Here is a 20956-nt window from a genome sequence, read left to right on the forward strand (position 1 = left end):
GGATAGGTGGATTAGGTCCTACCTGTCAGGAGAGTTTCTGTGTAAGGATGAGGGATTTTTCATCCTCCTGTGGGGGTACCTGAAGGGTCTATTCTTGTGCCCTTTCTCTTCTACATTTACAGCCTTTTTGAAGACTTTTCAGAAGCACAATGTTAAGTTTTACTTGTATTCTAACTGCAAGGCCAGTTTTCCACAGTTCAGGCTCCACCCCACCACTTTTATTTGTCCAGAGAATGTTAAAAACTTGAAAGCCAACAAGGATCTTAAATTTAAATGAAGAAAAATAAAAAAAAAACACCTGAGGTCATAGTTTTTAGGCCAGTGAAAGGCAGCGCCCCCCACAGCATCAACCTCTCTTCTGGCACCAAATGAAAAGAACGGTGAAACTAACCTGGGGGTAATGCTTAAAGGGACTTTACGGACTTTTGAATTTTTATGCTCGCGATTGCCCCCTCTGGCCAAAAGCGTAACGGCAGCTTCAATAGGAGGCTCGTGCACGAGGCGCGCATGCTGTACGTGCACACTCCTTAACGAAAATAACAGCTGAGACGAAGCTCTGTGGACAGAGGACAGGAGAACATGCAGCTAATTAATTAAATAATGTGGTTCAGTAGCTTTCTCTTCGGCACAGCCGACAAAGGTTTATGATGGGTCAGTCCTCCTGCATGCTCAGATCATTCCCTTCCCTTGCTTGAAAAATTGTTCCAAAATGAAAGTTGAACCCACATCTTTTTTATCTGTGAATTCAATGCCGTTTGGCGAGTCTCAAATAAAAATTTGGGCATCTTACTGTAAAAAAAAAATACCATTAATGTAAAAAAGAAACTCTAAATAAACTATGTTCACATCCAGAATCGAACCCAGGTCTCCTGCACAAGAGTCCGATGTCTTACTAGATGAGCTAAACCACCACTGACGTTTCTGCTATCTGTAATATTTATATTAAGAATGAGCCGGATACTCGTTTCAGACGAGTATCCGGTACGGATAAAGCATTTTTGACGAATACGAGTATGAAACGAGTAAAACTGGTAAATATCTGTAATCGTGCTGAAGGAAAATCCTCATTGGGTAACTGACTGTCTTCACGCTCTGTGATTGGCCAGTCACATAGAGCGCCCGCCCCTCCCTACACACAAAAATCTAGCCGGCCGGGAGGGCAGTCCGTCCGGCTCGTCCACGCACACACACACACACACACACACACACACACACAGTAACGGATCTCGCTGTGATTGCTTCACTGTTGCTCACGTTTCTTCAGTTTTCCCTAGGTTTTCTTCAGCTCGCCTCTTTTTCGGTTGGACATTTAAAGTTAATTTTTTCGTTACTTACATGGTGCATTTGACAAGACAGAGCAGACCTGCTGCATCAGTCACTCACTACCTCCGCTCCGGTCGGGGTTTTTATTTTTTTAACTCCATCTCTCTCTCTCTCTCTCTCTCTCTCTCTCACCCTCTCTATCTCTCTCACACACACACACCTTAATCCACATTGTTTTGTTTAACTTTGTGTGGCAAAATGCCAAGAACGTTAAGAAAGAAATCAGTTTAATCAAATTAAAATTAAAAAATATGCATAAAGTTGTGTCTGGTTCTAGCATTTCATATTTCCTAGCTCCTACTGCATGAGTTCAGATGTGTTCATTCATGCACTTAAATATTAATGTTCTGATTTTACTGAACAACTTGTTCTGTAATAGTTTCTTTACTATTGTGATCAAAAATATTTAATCTAAATTCTGAGGCTGCTCTTTAAATAGTTTTCAAATAAACAATACACATAGCAACTTCTGATCATTCCATATCAATTTCAGACTTAAAATAATATATTGATGTAAACCACACCCACTTCCGGTTAAACCACACCCACTTCCGGGTTATGCCACGCCCACTCCGAGTACAGATACAGATACAGATAGTGGTGTACTCGCTCATCCCTAGTTTATATCCTTGATGACAGCTGAAACAACGTCAAACCAAAGAACGGTTCGGAGTGAAAATGGCTATTTTGTTGCTAATTTGCAGGAAATATCTAGAAGAAAGTTCTACAGAAAGTAGCTAAGGGTCCAGAAATGTAGCTAGCTTTGTCACTAGGCGTTAGGAACAGCGACAAAGTGGCACTGCCTCTCTCTCTGCTGCTAAAGCTACGGATAGCAAATGCTACGGGCGATGCCTGAGCGTGAACGCGCATGAAGCAGCCTGCTCGACCCGAGCATCTCTCTTTTTCTGTGATTTTACAGAAAAACAGGCAATCACAGTAAAAATGCCAGGGCTCATTCTACAGGACCAGGGCGTTGCAGGAGAATGTCTGAAGAAGACATTTATTATTTCTATACATGTTTTGGCTGTCACACTTCCATAATGTCCCTTTAATGCTGTCCAGCTAGGTCACAGAGACGGTGAAATTCTCTGTTAATAATATTAATATTGCACGTTCGTATGGTGCTTTTCTAAGTCAGGCTGCACAGTGGTTAGCACTGCTGCACTCTCCGGGTACTCCTGCATCCTCCCACGCACTCCAGGACCCCTGGAACCGGCAACCCACCTGGCTGAACCCACTGGGTGAACTACTAAACCCTAAACCACAGTTGCCCCATCTGCTGTTGGCCAAGAAAACAATAATTTGTGTCACGATTGCTTTTTAAAGACTGACTAATGCGTGTACTGCCTCTGGACTGGATCACTGCAGCTCACTTCATGTATGTTCCTCTACTTAAACGTTGTCTTTTGGGTGGAGCTGTTCTGTTACTTGCCACCTAAAGGTCACATGATCATGTAAAGTCCATAGCACACAGGTTCAGGCTGCTACCTGTTTTTATGATTGTTCCGTTGTCCATGAGGACCATCATGTCAGCTTGTTGCACAAATTCTATCCGGTGTGTAGACAGGATTCGGGTTTTTCCTTTGAGCAGCCCCATCACACACTTCTTCATCAGGTGTTCAGCCACATCTGTATCTACTGCTGCTAGAGGATCATCCAGCAGGTAGATGTCCTTGTTCTGATGTGGTCACAGAAGACACGACATGAAAGGAGAGAAGCACGAGAAAAACGTTAGCCTTACATGCTAACACCGTTTGTATCACTGTGTGTGTATCAGCAGGGGAGACACTGGGATGGATCTAACGGACAAGCACAGCACTGATGTGCTTCTGTACGTTCACTGTTCCACTTCCCTCATACGACTCAGCCACTGCTGCCGATCCACTGGGTTTTCCTTGTTGATCACATGTAATAGTCAGGAGACAAGCGCGATATTTAAATAGTTACAATATTTTAAAATATGGCAACGGTGACATTTGTGTCAGAAAATCCAAATGTTCCTTTCACCCCTCTAGAATATGATCACACATCGCTCACAGCACAGCGTTCGTTGTTCCAGTCCTATCATCTTCATCAGGAGGCCTGTAGCGCAGTCACAGTCCCTCTGATTGGCCCAGAAGTGTGTGTACGAGTTTGGTGTGAAACTGATAGCACACGTTTTGAACATACGTGTGGTTTTATTCTGAAAGAGATCCCAAGGTCCCACACGTCAGGGGCACACCTGAACATCAGGAGCATGCTCCATAGGTCTGACTCGGCTGTCTACCCAAGATCAAGTCACTTTTGTCAAACCACCCACTTAATGTTGTCCTTGCTGTGATGTCTGCCCGTTCTCGAACTGACCATGTAAGCTGCTCTGGCTAGAGCCAGCCGCGCCTTCTGGCCGCCACTCAGGGTGACTCCATTCTCTCCCACTTCTGTCTGGTCACCATTCGGTAAAACCTGCCAACACAAACAAGACATATAGAGCCTTAAAGTTTAACCAATTCAACATGTGAACAATCCCGGAGCATGCATCCATACGCCGAGGTCATCTGAGAGCGCGCAGGCCTCGATCACAGCCTGATAAAAGTCAGCGTCGTAGTCTTTGCCGAACAGGATGTTGTCTTGCACTGATGCATGCTGAATCCATGGCTCTTGAGAGACTAGACCAAAGCCAGCCTCTCTGTTTGCAACATAAAGCACTCCACTGAGTCTGCAGGAAAAGAGAGAAAACAAACTGAGTCCAGATCTGTCAAAAAGGCATTATTTATAGTCAAGGAAAAAAGAAAGTCTGTCATCTTTCATTTGGAGGCTTTCACATGTCAGGACGTAAATAATCCATTCTGCTTATCCGGAGTCGGGTCGCGGGGGCAGCAGCCTAAGGCTAGAGGCCCAGACTTCCCTCTCCCCAGCCACTTGGGCCAGCTCCTCCGGGGGAATCCCAAGGCGTTCCCTGGCCAGGTGAGGGACATAGTCCCTCCACCGTGTCCTGGGTCTACCTTTAGGTCTCCTCCCGGTTGGACGTGCCCGGAAAACCTCACCAGGGAGGCGTCCAGGAGGCATCCTGACCAGATGCCTGAGCCACCTCAACTGGCTCCTCTCGATGTGGAGGAGCAGCGGGTCTACTCCGAGCCCCTCCCGGATGACCGAGCTTCTCACCCTATCTCTATGGGAGAGCCCAGCCACCTGATTCACTGAGAAACTGTGCAACACTTGTTCTTTGTGTAAAACGATCGGTCACTCATGCTGATTGTGAAAACCTTGTGCACTAGCTACAGAAAGCAAAAAGACGAGAAAACAATTGGGTCAAAAAAGCCTGTCTCTATGTCACCGGAAATGGATATTCATGGCCCCGCCCACCTTAGCTAAGAACCGCCCACAGGAAGGAGAGAACAGAGGGTTTATCGGCTAATAGTGAATCGTTATCATAACATAACGAAGACGTTTGCGCTTGTGAAAAATTAGTGGAGATAAAACATCAGTGTTGCACGTTTTTTACCCAAGGCAGAAAAGTGAATGGAAGCAGCAGAAGAGTCGCGCTAGTCGAGTTACTGTTAGCCAATCAGAGGAGAGACGTTTGCATGACATGAATATTAAAAGCACATTTGGCGGTTTAGCTTGATTTTAGCACCCCCTCGTGTCCGTTATCGACTCCCCGTGATCAAAGCCGATGTCCAACTTAATCTAACTGAAACATCTCGCAGCGTTCCTCACAGTCTGCGGGAGCGATCACGACCTAAAACATGCAGGAAACGTGCTGGAAGCAGACTGCAGCGTCAGGTATGTCAGCACAATCTGTTGATAGTCCCAAGCAAGTGGCCTGCCAGTCGCAAATGCGGTATTCTGGCCACAGAGGGCGGTGGTGGTCTGAGTGACATCTCTTAACCCTGTAGACGGTCATTTGAGCTCACAAAAGTTTCTTGGCGAGGCTTTAACGAGTAAGACTCAAATTTCAGCCATTTTTTGTGCTTCTCTCCTCCGACCAACCTTTACTTAACAAAACGGGAGCGATGGAGCTTTTCTTCCCACAGAAACGGCTCACAAGGCATTTATTCATTCATTCAAACTACAGACCGCAGTAGTGCACCAGACCTTGGCAAAAATAAAGACCTGGTGAAATCTGTTTAGTGTTTTTGGACCTTGAGGTTGGAGCTGAATCTCTTTAGAACATCGTGAGGACCTGGGGTCTCATTTATCAAACATGGCGTAGAATCCTTACTAAAACCGTACTTAAGCTCAGCAAAAAGCAGGTGTGTGATCTATCAAACATGGAGGACGCACAGCTGCACGCAATCTCCACTTCATAAATCAGAGACTAACCAGAATGTTTCTCAGCTGCATTTTAGTCACATCCCGCCCTCACCACGCCCACTTAAAGTCCCATTTAGTAGTCACACACACACAGGTGTGTGGTGAAATTTATTCTCCGCATGTGACCCATCCCCTGGGGGAGCGGTGAGCTGCAGACAAGCCGCGCTCGGGAACCATTTGGTGGTTTAACCCCCCAATCCAACCCCTTAATGCTGAGTGTCAAGCAGGGAGGCATTGGGTCCCATTTTTTCAAAGTCTTTGGTATGACCCGACCAGGAGTCAAACCCCTGATCTCCCGATCTCAGGGCGGACACTCTACCACTAGGCCACTGAGTCGGTTGGTCACTTACTGCCATAAATGGTCAATGCAAAGTGCCTTGTGGATCTCATGCATATACATAAGCCGGCTGTTGCAGCGCTCCACCAATGACATGGCGACCGTAGATCAAGGCAGATCAAGGAAGCGCTATTTCACACAAGCAGAAGGTGAGGTACCTGTGGGTGAGGTGGAGAAATGACAGGAAGTGCTTTTGCAAAACAAATAAGAGAAAATCCACAGAGTGGCACAGCGTTGCTGAAGCCGTCAATGCTGACTTCTTCAGAGAGATCTGTGGTGGATATGAAAAATGGTCCAATCAGGATTTGATCCCCAGACTCCCGGGTGAAAGTCACGTGCACTAACCAGTCAGCCAAACACAGATCACCCCTGTACAGGTGGCCAGGGCGCATGATCAATCGGGTCACAGTGACAGGACACACACTGTCACACACGCATGGTGTTCTGTCTCAATCTGTCCCCCTGCTGATATTCTGCATTCCGTATTCTGCCTTCAGGCTGTGTGTGTGTGTGTGTGGGGGGGGGGGGGGGTCTTGTTCTGTGTGAAAACGAAGCGGTACAAGTGATAATGCTGCAGGATTTCATAACTTTATCCTTCTCAGCAGCAGCACTGCAGGTGCTCTCCATGTCCAACATGTGTGTAAGTCAGGTCCTTAGTCATCTTAAAGTTGTGCACATTTTTCTGCTACGTTTTCTTTCATAAATCCCAAAGTTTGCGTGGAAAGTTGCTTACGCAGTTTTCCGACCCGTTTTGTGCGTAAGCTAGCTTGATGAATGAGGCCCCTGCTCTACGGTTCCACTACAAAGCCGTCCTCTAACCTGTAATAAGTCCTTTTACCTGGGCTGCTTCACTAAAACTGTTCTGAGGCATCAGCTCTCTCTCGCTGGCTAAATGTTGGAGATGATGGTACCTTCTGAGTTCCCCAGTTAGAGCAGCTAGTAAGGAACTCTTTCCACAGCCAACCTTCCCCACGACCACGACCAGCGAGCCCTGGACGAGACAGAAGCCATCACTAATGCTGAACCTTTCTCAGCTTCTGAAGTAAAACACAAACTAGCATCTCGTCTCTAAGCAACCATGTATGATGATGCATCTTATATTATGGTGATCAACTGCCTTATTTTTATTATTAAAATAAGACGAACAGCGCTAGCCCTGCAGGAAAAACAAACAAACTCGTCCATCTAAGGACAAAAGCACTGCGGACGCCAGGAAGGGCTGCGACTGCAGTAGCTGATGGGGATCTTAAACTAAACTGTACCTTGGTCACACGTAGGTTTAGATTGTGTAAAAGTAGACTTTGTTTTCCAACGCCGCCGTCTGGTCCACACTCGTTACCATCATCAGGTCCCTGCCATGAGAACGTCCCCCGGCTCAGCAGGACTGATGTCTGGTTGTCTTCTGGAGACACTAAGCACAAACCGTATGGAAATGAGTCAAACAGCACTGAAGGTTTAAGATGTTGTAAAAACTGTTCTCTTTTATCTTGCTTTCTATTTTAAAGCACATTACCCTTCAAAACAACTACAAGCATGTCAGCAGACGCCTCCCAACAGGTATGCGTCATCTACAGGATGGCCTGCAGGCTTCCCTCTCGCCCCTTCCTAAACAGGAAGCCCCGTGAGACCCGCTTGGAGGTGAACTCGACCGATGTGTCCATGACTTCACAAACCAAAGCCACGGTAAAGATTTACGTATAACTCTGTTCCTGTCCATTCTTGAGAGACCTCATTTAGAGCCTGGCGTCCACGCTCTCATGCTAAATGGATTGTCTCTTGTGAGTCTCCAGGAAGGGCGGAACGCTGCAGTTAGATTCCTCAGCAACACTTCTGGACGCGGTTGCGTTACTCCCATCCCGGCTGATTCGTACAGGCGTCCTGTACTCCACCAGGCTCGGTTCAATCTTTTATCTGTTGTTTAAAAAGCCCCAAATGGTCCAACTCCCGTTACCTGTCCCAACTGCTCACACCCTATGCCCCTCCCTGATTTATACGCTCTGCGGATCACCGGCTCCTGTGTGTCCCTAAGATTCACTACAACTCTCGTGGGGAGAAGGCTTTTTCCTTTGCTGCCCCAAACTCAGGAATGCACGGCAGGCCCACCACTAGCCCGGTGTAAGGCCGAGCTGAAGGTCTCCGTCAGGTTTTGGAGGGTGGCCCGGTTCCTCTACATTTTAGACCTGGTGTGTTTTATCCTGTGCTCACATTTCTTAACCATCTTATCAGAAATGGGGGGAGGAAACGTACACATGTAACAGCAGCATTTCACAAGAATTTTACAACATATGATTTATAAAATTGCCTAAAAAATGGAAGAAACAAAAGGCCTGGCTTGTTTAGATCTAGTCTAACTCTACATGGGCATAACATCAACAAAGTTAAGTAAGAACTTATATTAGCAGATTACATGAAACAAATGTGTTGTATACTAGCGAAGTTTTGGGAGCAAATGGTCTGCTCTGCTTTACCTGCAGGAACAGCAACAGCTTACTGAACATGGGGACTGGGTGTTCATAAAAGCAATCAAAAGAAGAAATGGGACAAGTCCCAGGTGGGAGGGCCACCAGTGACATGGGGGTTTTCAGCATGACATGGCCATGGCTGACCTGCTGTGGTTCCTGCTGGTGGAGTACACTCTGCTTCTGGTCCTAGAGCGGACCTGAGGGGCACAGAAGGAAACGCGCCCTCATCGAACACCACTCACCTCTCGACAACAAGTGGTATAAAATGTCTAACCGGACTGTTAAAGTGCCCGGTTTCAACACAAGTTGTTATGAGTGCAACTTTGTGCTCTGACTCTGAAGAAAATCCCACATTAACTGCAAATACCTCTAACCATGAATGAGACTGTGTGTAGCTTCCATGCTCTCTGTATGCAGGAAAGGGAATCCGACGGGCGAAAGCAAGTTAATTGCTCCACCTTGCCACACTGTTGCGGCCCCCGGTTCCAAGTGAGAGTATGGTCGACTCTGTGAAACTTCTTCAAAAAGACCAATGAGGCTCTAAAGAAGGTCTTGTGCTTCCGCCGTGCCAAAACGAAAGAGCCGTTCTGCACATCATGGAAATGCAGTAAAGCTGGGACGAGCAGGCAGGAACCATCCAGATGTTGGAGCAGGCCAAGCTGCGCCTGAGGAGGACAAAGGCTGTCCTGGCTGATGCCCAGATCCTGTTGGGCCACATCAAGAACAACGCACCCAGTAAGAGGGAAATCGCCCAACTAAAGAACCAGCTGGAGGAGTCTGAGTTCACCTGTGCAGCAGCTGTGAAAGCTCGAGAGTCCATGGAGGCAGAGATCAAAGACCAGCAGTCCAGGATGGAGGAGGACGTAAATGAGCTGATGAAAAACACCAAAAATGCTGCGGGTCAGTCGGCTCAGGACTTGGCTCAAATCAGTGACAACATCGACACAGGTGACCTCAACACCAGTTCCTCCATCTTCTCCTACGTAAACACACCTGCAGCAAAGTGCAAGGGCCTGAGATGCAGAGAACCACTGCGGTGCATCAAGCCTGGGCAGGATATGAGGTGAAGAGGTCAGACACTGAGGTCAGGATGGATCCAGGCTCTGAGTGAAGCCGCAGGACATGTGACATCCCCCTGTGTCACAGACCGGCTCGTAGAGAAGAGGCATGAGCACTCAGAAGGGGGGGTGACAACACCCTGGAGAAAAAGTACAAGGGCCATGCAGTTTCAGCTGGTTTCAAGGGCAACAGTTCAGAAAGCACACCAACACGAAGACCCAGTCATCTGATCCTGAGAAGGCAGCTCTTCGCACCATGGCAATGGAACACCAAATGGCGTTAGACCTCCTCGTTGCTTCAGACGGAGGCTTCTGTGCAGCTGTAGGAGGAAATGACGGACTTAAAGATTCAAGTGCAAATTGGGACGGTTATTCACGTGTCCACCTCCTCACCTTAGACTTTTCATCATCGTATGTGTTTTATGGCACGCATTTGTTCTTGTATTAGGTCCATGGTGGGTAAAATGATCATTAGTACCATGTTAAATAACATTTTGATCTAACAGAAGGTTCCTGACGAAGACTGGTGTAGTTTAGCTTAATAAATCAAGGATACACCTATATTAAATTACTCACAAGCTAACATATAGGCCGTGATGTCTGGTTATTGCTTTATTGCTAAGCTAAAATCTTCACGTTGATTGGACATTTTAAATCTCGGGTGAGTAAGGTATGTCTGCAACTCTCTCTATGCAGGGTTGTGTCAGTCAACACTGCGTCGCCTACAGGTTGTGCAGAACAGCGCTGCCAGGTTCCTGACTGGGACCAGGAAACGGGACCACATCCGTCCAGTTCTGGCCTCCCTGCACTGGCTTCCGATTTCCTATCGCTCACAATTCAAAATACTCGTCTTTGTTTATCATTTCTTCCAGGGTGGTGCTCCCCCCTATCTGGCCTCACTCCTGAACAAACACTCCCCATCACGCGCTCTGCGCTCCTCTGACCAAGGCCTGCTCGCTGTCCCTCGGTCTAGGTGTCGTACCCGTGGGGACCGGGCTTTCTCAGTCCTAGCACCGTTACTCTGGAACCAGTTGCCACCCTCAGTTAGGCTGTCCCCTTCTCTGCCAGTCTTTAAGAATCACCTAAAAACACACCTCCTCCGCTTGGCGTTTCCAGAACATGTTTGATTTTGGCCCTCTTTTATGTTGAATCCATTCCACAGTTTTCATTGGTACACTCAATCCAAATGTGTTTCACACATTTGTCCTTTACCGGAATGTTTCATCTATCTTGTAATTTCCATTTTGTATTTTGTAATTTGTATTTTGTAATTTGAATTTCTTTTATTGTTGATTTATTCAGTATATTTACTTACAACTGTACAATGTTCAGCGCTTTGGGCTTCCTGACAGGGTTGCGGAAGGCGCTTTATAAATAAAGCTTTGATTGATTGATTGATTGATGTCATAATTCCTAATTACTTAGGTTTTATGGTTGGTTTTTGGGTTGTTAAGACCTTACTCAGGTCTTTTAGTATGAAAATTTATTTTTCTATTTTACTTTTTATATTCTATTTTTACTTATTGCATTCTATTTTTTACATTTATCTCTACTAGGGTTCTATTTAACACCTCTCTAAAATAAAAGATCTCAAGTTCTTTTATTACTCAAAAAGTCACATTTCAGGAGGGAATATGTTAGGGGTTTTAATGTATTACTGTTTTAATGTTCCTTTAGTAATCACGTTAATCATATGATTGTGACGTAAGCCACAGAGCTCTTCCTCTGATGTTTATCTGTGGGGGTTGGTAGGAAAATCTGCCTGGCAACAGGAGTCCAGAGTTTCTGAATGACTCAGCAGTTTTTGGCTTTCAGCAGGCAACTCTGTAACTTGAGACTTCCTTTTTAGAAGGTCCCGCCTTAGATAGAAGCAACAGTGTTTACTGGTTAAAGTGTGGACAGTGGTGGATCTCCTTTGTCTCTGTTTCAATAAAACCATCTGTGGTGGAGAGAACAGGCCAGAGTTGATAGGGCGGAGGCCCATCTCTCTCCGCTGTCTCTTCACAACGTAAAACCTACTGACTCTTCTCCTGTGTGTGGGTCATTTCAGGGTTAAGTTTCAGGATTTAAAAATACCCAACAAATGTGTTTTCCTGTGTTATTGGCCGTTTTAGTCATTTCACTGTTACGGAGTTGCTTTAACCTAACTTAGTGTCACTTTGTCAGCTGCTGCATTCAGTCTCTTTAATATGGAGCATCCTTGTTCCTGTGGGTTTATAATGTGCTCTCTAAATAAACTTGGTATATGGTAAACTTAAAGACAAATGAAGCCTCCTACTCAGGGCGTAGTGCGCCAGCAGATCCTGGTTCGTCAGTCCGATGAAGCGCTGGATTCGCTCCAGAGAAACTTTGGCCTCCAGAATACCACTGAGCACCCAGGGGAAGGCGTTCAGCGGAACGATCAGCATTCCTACCAGAGCGACCGTGGTGAAGACCTGGAAAAAGGGGCGGTGAAGCTTCGTTTAGCTAATACTCTAACCTGCTGCGTTGTTCATGGGGTCAGATAGGCCCCAGGTGCTTTTTCATTTCATCTTTTTTAGGAGTGCACTTCACCCCAACCATGTTTAACCACTCCACGTCCTGGAGGGGTCACCTGATAGGACAGTGGAAGGGTTGAAGAGTAATACTTTCATTTTTAATACTTCTTATTGGAAAGAAAAACGTTTCAGGTCATCCTTCTCACCGATTTCCAAGACTATGACGAGACAGACACAGGTAAGGTAGGATGGGGGAGTGATCACAAAGGTTTGATATGATCGTTTTTATTTTAAAATTAAAGTTTAGGTAAATATTGGACTGTTCTACAATTAAAACTAACGCAGACAAGCCGTCACAAAGATCTGAGCTTCTACCTTGGCTGCAGTCAGCTGGTGTCCTAGCAACACGTAGGTGACGAAGGTGAGGATGGAGATGATGACAGGCAGAGCAGCCCAGGTGTACACACACAGAGCATCCAGGTACTTGATGGCTCTGAGGTAGGACAGCTCTTGTTTCCTATGTTCAGACACCTTCTGGGTGAAATGAGGCTCCCAGTTGTAGAATTTGATGACACGGATGCCAAAGAGAATCTCCGTCATCAACTTTAAAACAAATAAATATTTATATGCAGCAAAAGTTCCACTTTCACCAACATTTCACTTTACTGTTAGACTAAATAATTATTGTTTTTAGCCATTAGTCAAAGTACAATATTTTAAAATTGCATAAAAAACAAGATGTCCAGCGCCTCACCTTAACACGGTCATCTTTGCACTTGAGCATGTGTTTGTTGTTGCTAAGGATCCGAGAGGCAAGGAACTTGTTTAATGGCACCAGCACCAGTGCCACACAGAGCCCCCCAAGGAACGCTACACCTACCTGCAGGTAGAGCAGGTAGAGCGTGATGGAAAAGCGAAACGGCAGGCTCCAGAGCTCATGGAAGCTGTTGAAGAAGTTGACCACGCGGTCAGTGTCTGTGCTCATTAAGTTCACCACCTCTCCTAAAGAGAAGCCCGCCAGGCTGCAGCTGCTAACTCTCAAGGCTTTTCCATAAACAGCTGACACCAGAGAGGCACGCGCAGACAAACACACCTTGGAAACTTCAAAAGCAAAGATGTTCTGCAGAACAGAACTGAAGAGGGTCATACCAAAGAGCCCCAAGACACACCAGACACCCTCGGTGACTGGGGCCTTTGTGTCTTCTATGAAGTTCACCAGTCTGCTGAGAAGCAGGGGACCTGCAAAGCTAGACATGTTAACCATCACTTTTAGCACACCCAGGATGTAGTACCGCAACCCAAACGCCTTGTGCAGGACCCTCAGCAATCGCACATCACCTTCCAGCTCCAACACCTCCTCATGACCTGAGCCTTTAGGGAGGCTTCCATCATCCCATCTGGACCGGCTATCCTGCTGATCGTCGACTCCCGTCCCTCGTCGACATGCTCCCCAACAATGATGGAAGTGCTGAAAAACAGCACTAGTCTGAAGCTTCTGAGGTAAGTGATACACATGGGTGGGTCTGGTCAGCTCCCCTCGTTGGCCTCTTCTGAGGAGAGGATCCAACCACAGGTAGAAGAGTCGAGAGAGGTAACTGCTCCCATCCTCAGCGACTATCTCACCCGTGTCCAGCTGGACATCCTCTGGAAGGAGAGGGGATCCATCCACAGCATTAATATACAGGGTGTAATCTGCATTACTGATGCAGGGAAAAGCAAATGCGAGGAGGTAACCCAGTAACAGAAGCATTCGGGCTGAGGCAAGAACAAATCTCATCAGTTTAAACGGTTCTGTGAGGCTTAAACAGTCATGTCTGTTGCAGCAAATCACCAAGTTGATGACAAGGTTGGGTACCAACAGCAGAGTCGTAATCAACAGCAGCTGGGGTCCCCTGGTTCTCCTAAATCTAGTCTTCATGAGTACTGCGATGGCACTGCCGTGGACCATCCAAGCCAGGACCCCGCAGCTGTCCATTAGGATGTCCAGATACATGTCCGGCTGCTGGAGGGCACCGACCAGGCTGAGGTCTATCACAAAGAGAACCACGACCAGCAGAGCTGTCACCAGTCTGAGCGTCCAACCACAGGGAGGAGATGTGTGGAGCTGCTCACTTCTGAGGAGGAATAAGCATGGCTCGGTTCATCGATCACAGCTTTTTAAGCATAATTACAGACATGGGAAGCACACTGACATGTCTAAACCCACAAGTCATTTGTTTCTAGTATGTCAGACCCACCTTGGCATCCCAAGATAGCAGGCGCTGAGCACTGCCATGCCAGCATGGGGCAGGGCCCCGAGCACCAGCTGGTTGAAGCAGGGACTGATGTTTCCATCCTGCCACACGGGAAAAGGGTTCCCCTCCTCGGTCTGACACAGACCTGAGACCAGCTCAGGCAGCCAGGAGGCACTCATCTCTTCTTTCTGCTCCACATCCCAGAAAAGGACTCAAAGCAAGTTATTACTGTTGGTTTCAGAGCGGATCTATCCGGTTTCCCCGGTCTGGTCGGTAGGAAGGTGCGAGTCTCATTACGCTGCTGGGTTAAAGTCGTGTAGGTGGCTGGGGGTGTTTTCTAACACATCTGTTGAGCAGCACCGCGGCACACACGGAGTCACCGACAACCCGGAAACACTAAAGTAAACAAATGAGCTAGCTAGGCTGCTCAGCTAACGCCAAACAAACGTCTTTCTGACTTACTGACCGGGTTTCAAGGTCACAGGGGAAACAGGGAGGCGTTACACAAGCTGGAGCTAAAGCCGCCAGACCAACACAGCCACAGAGAAGCTGTTTATGAGAGAAACCTTCAGATATAACCGGCTTTCGTTTTGCTAACAGGAAATACGTCAACAAACCGGGTGAGACTTCAAAATAAAAGTCACCGGCAAAACAGACGGCCAGACCTTTTTTTTTAAATTATGAAATTATGACAATACAGCGTAAACAAACCATTAGTAATCAAATGTATATATAAAGGATAAGAACTTAACAGTCATCAAGTAGAGAAAAAGTACAAAGTGTATCAGAACATGTCAATAAACAGAAGGAAAAAGGAAAGAGATAACAAGAACACATTTAAGTATTGTTATGCATTTGTAAACATTAACATTATTCACAAAGCTGTTTCAAAAAGTCAAATAGGATATGTGTTTTGTCTAATTTGCAATGTTTTAAGGATTCTTCAAAATAAGTACTTCATTTTTAAAGGCAGCAAAAGTTGGAGAGGTTTTCAAGTAAAGACACTTATGGACAAGGCCGGATAACCAACTGGGCAATTCCCCAGGGGCCCATGAACCCTAAAGGGCCCAGGCCCCAGGGCAGCAAGGGCACGAGCTAAATACTGTATCTGTAATCTCCGGCTTTATATTAAACTAGGCTGACCATACGTCCTCTTTTCCCCAGACATGTCCACTTTTCACTCTCTGTCCGGGCGTCCGGGGGTTCTTGTAATGATGAAAATGTCCGGTTTTCATCCAGGAGCAGGGATCAAATTATGGGGGAGCTGTATATCCTACACGTCCAGGGGAGCTAGATAAAATGTTTTCTATTACATCATTTATGGACCCGTCTGAGCAGAGAGCACAGAGTAAGTAAGTAAAAGTTTATTTATATAGCGCCTTTCACAGATATAAAACACAAAGCGCTGAGAGCGGCAGAGCGATGATCGTTGTTGCGCAGCGCTCCAGGCAGCTGCGTCCAGCGCACGGTCCATTCTCAAAGTGGCACAACCAAAAAACTATGATGAACACACGATCGTTCATGTCCGCACATGTCCTCTATTTTCTGTCTTATTTGTGCCTGAAGCGCTCTGCTACTGCGGAGCTCATCACCTGTGCTGTGGTGATGTTACCTCACTGTCGCATCGAAACGCGCTCTCCGCTTTGCGGTCAGGAGATCCCTTTGATCTGCTCAGAAGTAACTGATGAGGTGAAAAAGTAAGAATCCAGGCAGCAGATTTTCTGGAGAGTTTAGAGGAGATGCAGGAAGTTGAGAGACAGACAGGACAGGAAATAGTTCAATAAAAACAAGAAAACAAAGTAAAATGTAGGTAGATTTATCTCCACGACACGTTTTTACCTGTATAAAACAATAAGTTACACACATGTAATATTTATACTTCTGATACAATTCAGATCTCCTTCAACACTCAGTCACACACCCAGGGCCGTTTCAACACATTTTGGGGGCCAAGGCAAAAATGCCCCCCCCCCCCCCCCCCATAACTGGGCTCCCCAGAAGCCTCTGTGTAATTCATGCCCTCTCCAGTAGTGTTAGTTATACGGTGTTTATAAAAGCCCCTCAGACATTACTGACATGTTCTAATATTATCAGATGAAAAACTAAATTATCAGACATGCTGTCTCATCTGCTGCTTTTCTAAACTTGTAAAAAGTAACAAAACCACCTGAAAGCCACTATTTGTGGATTCTCTGAAAGTTTCCATGGAGTGTGTGACAACTTATTTTTTTATTGATCCTATCGTCTAATCTCACAGCTGAAACAAGCATCCTTAATAATCTGTGCACAGGAAGCGTACCGATGCTGTAGTAAAACAAAAGGTATAATAATTTATTATTAATAAAACCTTGTTGCAGCACTAAAGCATAAAAATGAGATTTTGCATTAAATATGCAAAATATTTACATATGAATTGTTTTAGAGCCCTTTTATTGGCAGAATCTGATATTAATTTAGTTCTTACAAAAAATGGGTCCCAACGTGGTTTGTGTGGCGTTGCCATAGTGTGACGTCATAGGCACAGGTCCCCTGTCCTCTTGTTTGGAAATGGAAATATGGTCACCCTACATTAAACAAACTGTCCACCCGGGCTTTTGTGCTGCACAGAGACGCTTCGCTGCCTACGACTGAACGTCAGTTGAGAGTCAGTCTCATGCAGACTGACCAATGAAGAGAGGGCCTCAAGTTAAGACCCTCTCCTCATTGGTCAGTCTACACGAGGTGGGTCAAAGGTTACCCTGAGCGGGTTACGTGATGTCAGGCATTCAAGTATTGAGTATATTTACTGCATATTACAGTAAAATATTCTGTATGTGACCACATTATGGTGATCCTTGGGTCGGGATGATGGGTTCCTTGAATATTGTTGCCCAGGGTACAAAAAAGTGTTGATCTGGCCCTGTCAGAGTCACACGTTTCTTTAAATACTACATCAGTTTTTGGAATATGAGGCTGTCTGGTCAAAAAACCCTACAGAAACAGTGATCTAATAGGCTGAGGAGTATAGATACGAGTAAAAATCACATATTTCATCCGATATAATCTTGTAATCTGTGCATTCATTCTCATTTACAAGTAACATATTTACAGAGTTTTTTTCTTGCCTCTGTTTCTCCAAATTGTAAAAATAAGAAGTATGTTTTTCATCCTCTTCTAGCCACGTTGCACGAGCCCTAACGTACGCTCCGTGAGCTTTCTGTATAAATCATCTAATGGAGTTTGTAATAATTGGACGGATTCTTCATCAGCATTTGTCATGACCTGTTTGACGCAACAATTATTAATATTTTGAATTAGATTTCTTTCTAAATCCTTTTGTTGTCACTTTTATTTTACCAAATGTAATTGAAAATTCTCTAACCTTAAATTAAAAAAATTCCCATCTACTCGTGTGGTTGCCCGTTGTTTCATCATTGCAGATTTTGCAGCAGAGCTCTTTGACTACATTAACATATTTATCATTTGTTAAAAGATCTGCATTGAGTTTCCAATAATCTTTTCTAACGTGTCTTATTTTCAGGGTTTAATTTTAGAATAATGATACTGGGATCTGGTAAAGGTGCAGCTGAGATAGAAGTACCGGTGTGTGAAACACATCCACATAGTAAGGTTGAACCTAACCACAGATCTAATCTGGACATATTGGTACCATTAGGCTTGATCCATGAGAACTGAGTAACACCAGGTTTTTCCTCTCCGTACATCACTTAAATCATTGGAATCGATTGACTCTGTCAGCGCAGGATTGCACTGGTTAATATTATTCCTAGGAGATATATATCCTGCCATTCATTTGCAACAAGATTAAAGTCACCACCTAATAATACATGGTGAGTGTTGTATGATCGTTCATACCCAGACAGTACATCAGTTATTTTTTTCCCAGCATGAGCTTATTTTGGGCTACAGAAGCACATCCATTAATGTTAACTAATATCACAAATGATTCATCAACATTCAACACGACTGCCAACCAGTGACCCCGATCATCTGCCTGAAAAGTCTCAACCTTCCCTGGACATGAAAGCAAAGAGCTGCACCAGCAGAGTGCAACTACGCCTGACTGCCTCCCTAAACGTTTGACCCCGCCCACATTTAGCCCCGCCCCGATCTCCGGGAGGCAGCCAGGGGCTGCTCCCAGAGTGACGAGCTCCATGGCTGAACAAGATGTTTTCACTCCACTGGTTTGACCAGAAGGTGGCATCAGCAGCACTTGGATGGGTTTCCTGTAGTAAGGTGCAGTGAGCCTTCAATTCAATTCAGTTCAATTCAAAAATACTTTATTAATCCCAGAGGGAGATTGATGAGCTTTACGTCCTTTACAGAACAAAAACGTTGCTTTCTTTTATCATGACCTCTTGCATTTAACGAAATAAAAGATAAACTTGTGCGTAATATTTAAAATAAATAAAACAAAAAAAGAATCCGATAAGAATATTGAATTTGAATAGAAGTAAAAAAAGTTGTTTTCCTTTCTAAGAAAGAGTAACAAGGAATAGGAGTGGTTTTCAGAATAAGGGGCTATTATGGTCCACATTTTTTGAAGCAAAGGAGTGGATAAAGTTGTAGTTCCACCCTCATCCGCTAGGGGCTGGCAGCAGAAGTGAGCCAATCCTCACTAGCCACGTTTACACGCACACAATTAATGAGGTCGAACACCCAGTCAGATGAGAAACTGCATGTAAACATGTCAATCGGAATGTTCTGATCCGATTCGGCCGATCGGAATGAAATTTCAATCCGGTTGAGAGAGATGGTTTTGTCCGATCATCATTCCGATCGACGTGCATGTACACAGCCATTCGGATTGTTGGAGTAAAATAATGTGTGCGACAGTCAGCGAGCCTCCCCGTCACCACTGACTTTAAAAACGACGGCCTAATTATCGAGCGCCAGCTTTTAAATCTGATGGCGTGCCTTTCTGTAATATCTAATCCAGAACTAGCATTTTGTGGAATTAAATAAAAATCTGATTGCACGAATCATTCGACAAACGTGTTCAAGTGTGTACTGGAAACATGCAGATTCATTTTGGGGTTTGCAGCGCGGCAGCCTGGCACGCCAGAGTCTGGTAACTCTCCTATTCAAATAACCTCACACCCTCGAGGATGCCAACCGGACCCATCAGCGCTGAGCACACCGCCACGCTCAGTTTCTCATAAACAACAAAGATGGCCTCTGAAGCGAATTTTGCCACGGCTCTTTACTCTGTTCTAAAGGACTTGGACATGTCTTTAAAACCTCAACAAGAAGAAGCTCTAAAGGCCTTTCTTCTAAAGATGTTAGCGCTGCGCTGACCAACCAACTGGATTTGGGAAAAGCTTAATATGCCAGCTGCTCCGCTTGTTGCCAAGAAAATGGGGATGTATTCAAACCCTGTTGTCGTTGTGGTGTCACCTTCACGTGCACTAATGGAGCAACAAGTAAAAGAAGCTGGAAAGCTGGGGTTGACTGCAGTGCAGCTCAGGGAGACTGTTAGCGGCGCGCCTCGGTTGGTGTTCGTAGTCCAGTCATGGCTTCTTAATAAGTTTGTCTGCAACGATTGATCTTGTAGGGGTTGTTGTCGACGAGGTTCATCTTACTTATAAATGGTAAGTGGGAGTATTTACACGTGCAAGTCGGTAGCTACTGTACTACATGTCTCTTACAGTGTTGTGAATTATTATAAGAGCATGGGGGGGGGGGGTTTATTAATGCTAGTAACAAATGGAAATGACTATTATGTTAGTTCATGGAAATGTTGAATTTGAATGTTCACCAAGGACATATTATTTAATTTGATTATTTAGTGTAATGAGACAGTATTTCTGATTTGAAATTAGTTAAGAGGCTCAGTATTGTTTAATCTTTAAAACTTCATTACCCATGAGACTTAGCGTGTTCCCAGAAGGCTTAAAAAAAACCAGGAAGTGAAAGAAAAAAACTGGCGCTAAGAGCAGACATGTGATTTTCCTGTAAGGTGTTCTAATTCACTAAAGTTCGAGTTCAGCAAGACAAAGTCTCGTCTCATTCTTTATTTTGAAGAAGCTCGGTTGAGCTACAATATTTTGGTGCCGAAACCCGGAAGTGGTGGAAATCATTAGAGCCTCGCTCTACGTGGATGATTTCATTGCAAGTGTACAAGATGTCTCAGAGGCACATGCATTGGCACTGACGGTGAAGAATATTATGACAGCTGCTGGAATGGAGCTTTGTAAATGGATGACAAACTCTCCAGAGCTAAAGGAAAAATGGCAAGAGAGTCAAATGCACTGTGCTGTTGAGCATGAAGTTCACGGATCAGTATTGAAGGTTTTAGGTTTAATATGGAGACCAGTCACAGATGACTTTGTGTTTGACCCCAAAGGCTTGCTCCTGATCCTAAAGCAAAGGGAGAACACAAAAAGGAGCGTCCTACAGTCAGCCGCTCGATTATATGATCCGCTAGGATTTTTGACCCCCTTTACCGTCAGAGTAAAGTGTCTGTTCCAGGAAATGTGGGAGAGAGGGCTGAGTTGGGATGAGGAACTGCCACCAGATCTTGCGCAGAAATGGCAGCAGTGGTGCTCGGAGCTTCCTCAGCTACATCAGCTGTCCATCTCAAGGTGGTATAACACAAACGTTCTGCCCAAGAACAGTCACACTTTAAGACTGCATGTGTTTTGTGACTCGAGCGAGAGGGCTTACAGCGCAGTTGCATATTTGCAAGGAAAAACTGATGAGGGAGAAGTGACAACGAGCCTGGTTGCATCAAAGTCCAGAGTGGCTCCACTGAAAAAAATGACATTACCAC

At 45.3% G+C, this 20956-nt stretch overlaps 1 protein-coding gene across 4 annotated transcripts in view; it reads right to left on the reverse strand.

Annotated features, from left to right (window-relative positions):
• The window catches only part of abcc10 (ATP-binding cassette, sub-family C (CFTR/MRP), member 10), a 40072-nt gene extending 25576 nt beyond the window's left edge, over positions 1 to 14496 (reverse strand). For 2 of the 4 annotated variants that reach the window (XM_070553597.1, XM_070553596.1), the window contains exons 1-9: positions 14188 to 14496; positions 12705 to 14064; positions 12326 to 12553; positions 11752 to 11908; positions 7216 to 7364; positions 6865 to 6944; positions 3847 to 4018; positions 3667 to 3765; positions 2812 to 3001 (exon numbers count right to left, since the gene is read on the reverse strand). In XM_070553597.1, coding sequence (XP_070409698.1) covers positions 2812 to 3001; positions 3667 to 3765; positions 3847 to 4018; positions 6865 to 6944; positions 7216 to 7364; positions 11752 to 11908; positions 12326 to 12553; positions 12705 to 14064; positions 14188 to 14363 — 2611 coding nt within the window. In that variant the 5' untranslated portion in view covers positions 14364 to 14496. Of the gene's footprint in view, positions 1 to 2811; positions 3002 to 3666; positions 3766 to 3846; positions 4019 to 6864; positions 6945 to 7215; positions 7365 to 11751; positions 11909 to 12325; positions 12554 to 12704; positions 14065 to 14187 lie in introns of those variants that run through there. The other 2 variants (XM_070553598.1, XM_070553599.1) reach the window with 2 other exon arrangements.
• Positions 14497 to 20956: the final 6460 nt, after the last annotated feature.

This window comes from Nothobranchius furzeri, chromosome 7 (assembly GCF_043380555.1).
Source record: "Nothobranchius furzeri strain GRZ-AD chromosome 7, NfurGRZ-RIMD1, whole genome shotgun sequence".
Lineage (NCBI taxonomy): Eukaryota > Metazoa > Chordata > Actinopteri > Cyprinodontiformes > Nothobranchiidae > Nothobranchius > Nothobranchius furzeri.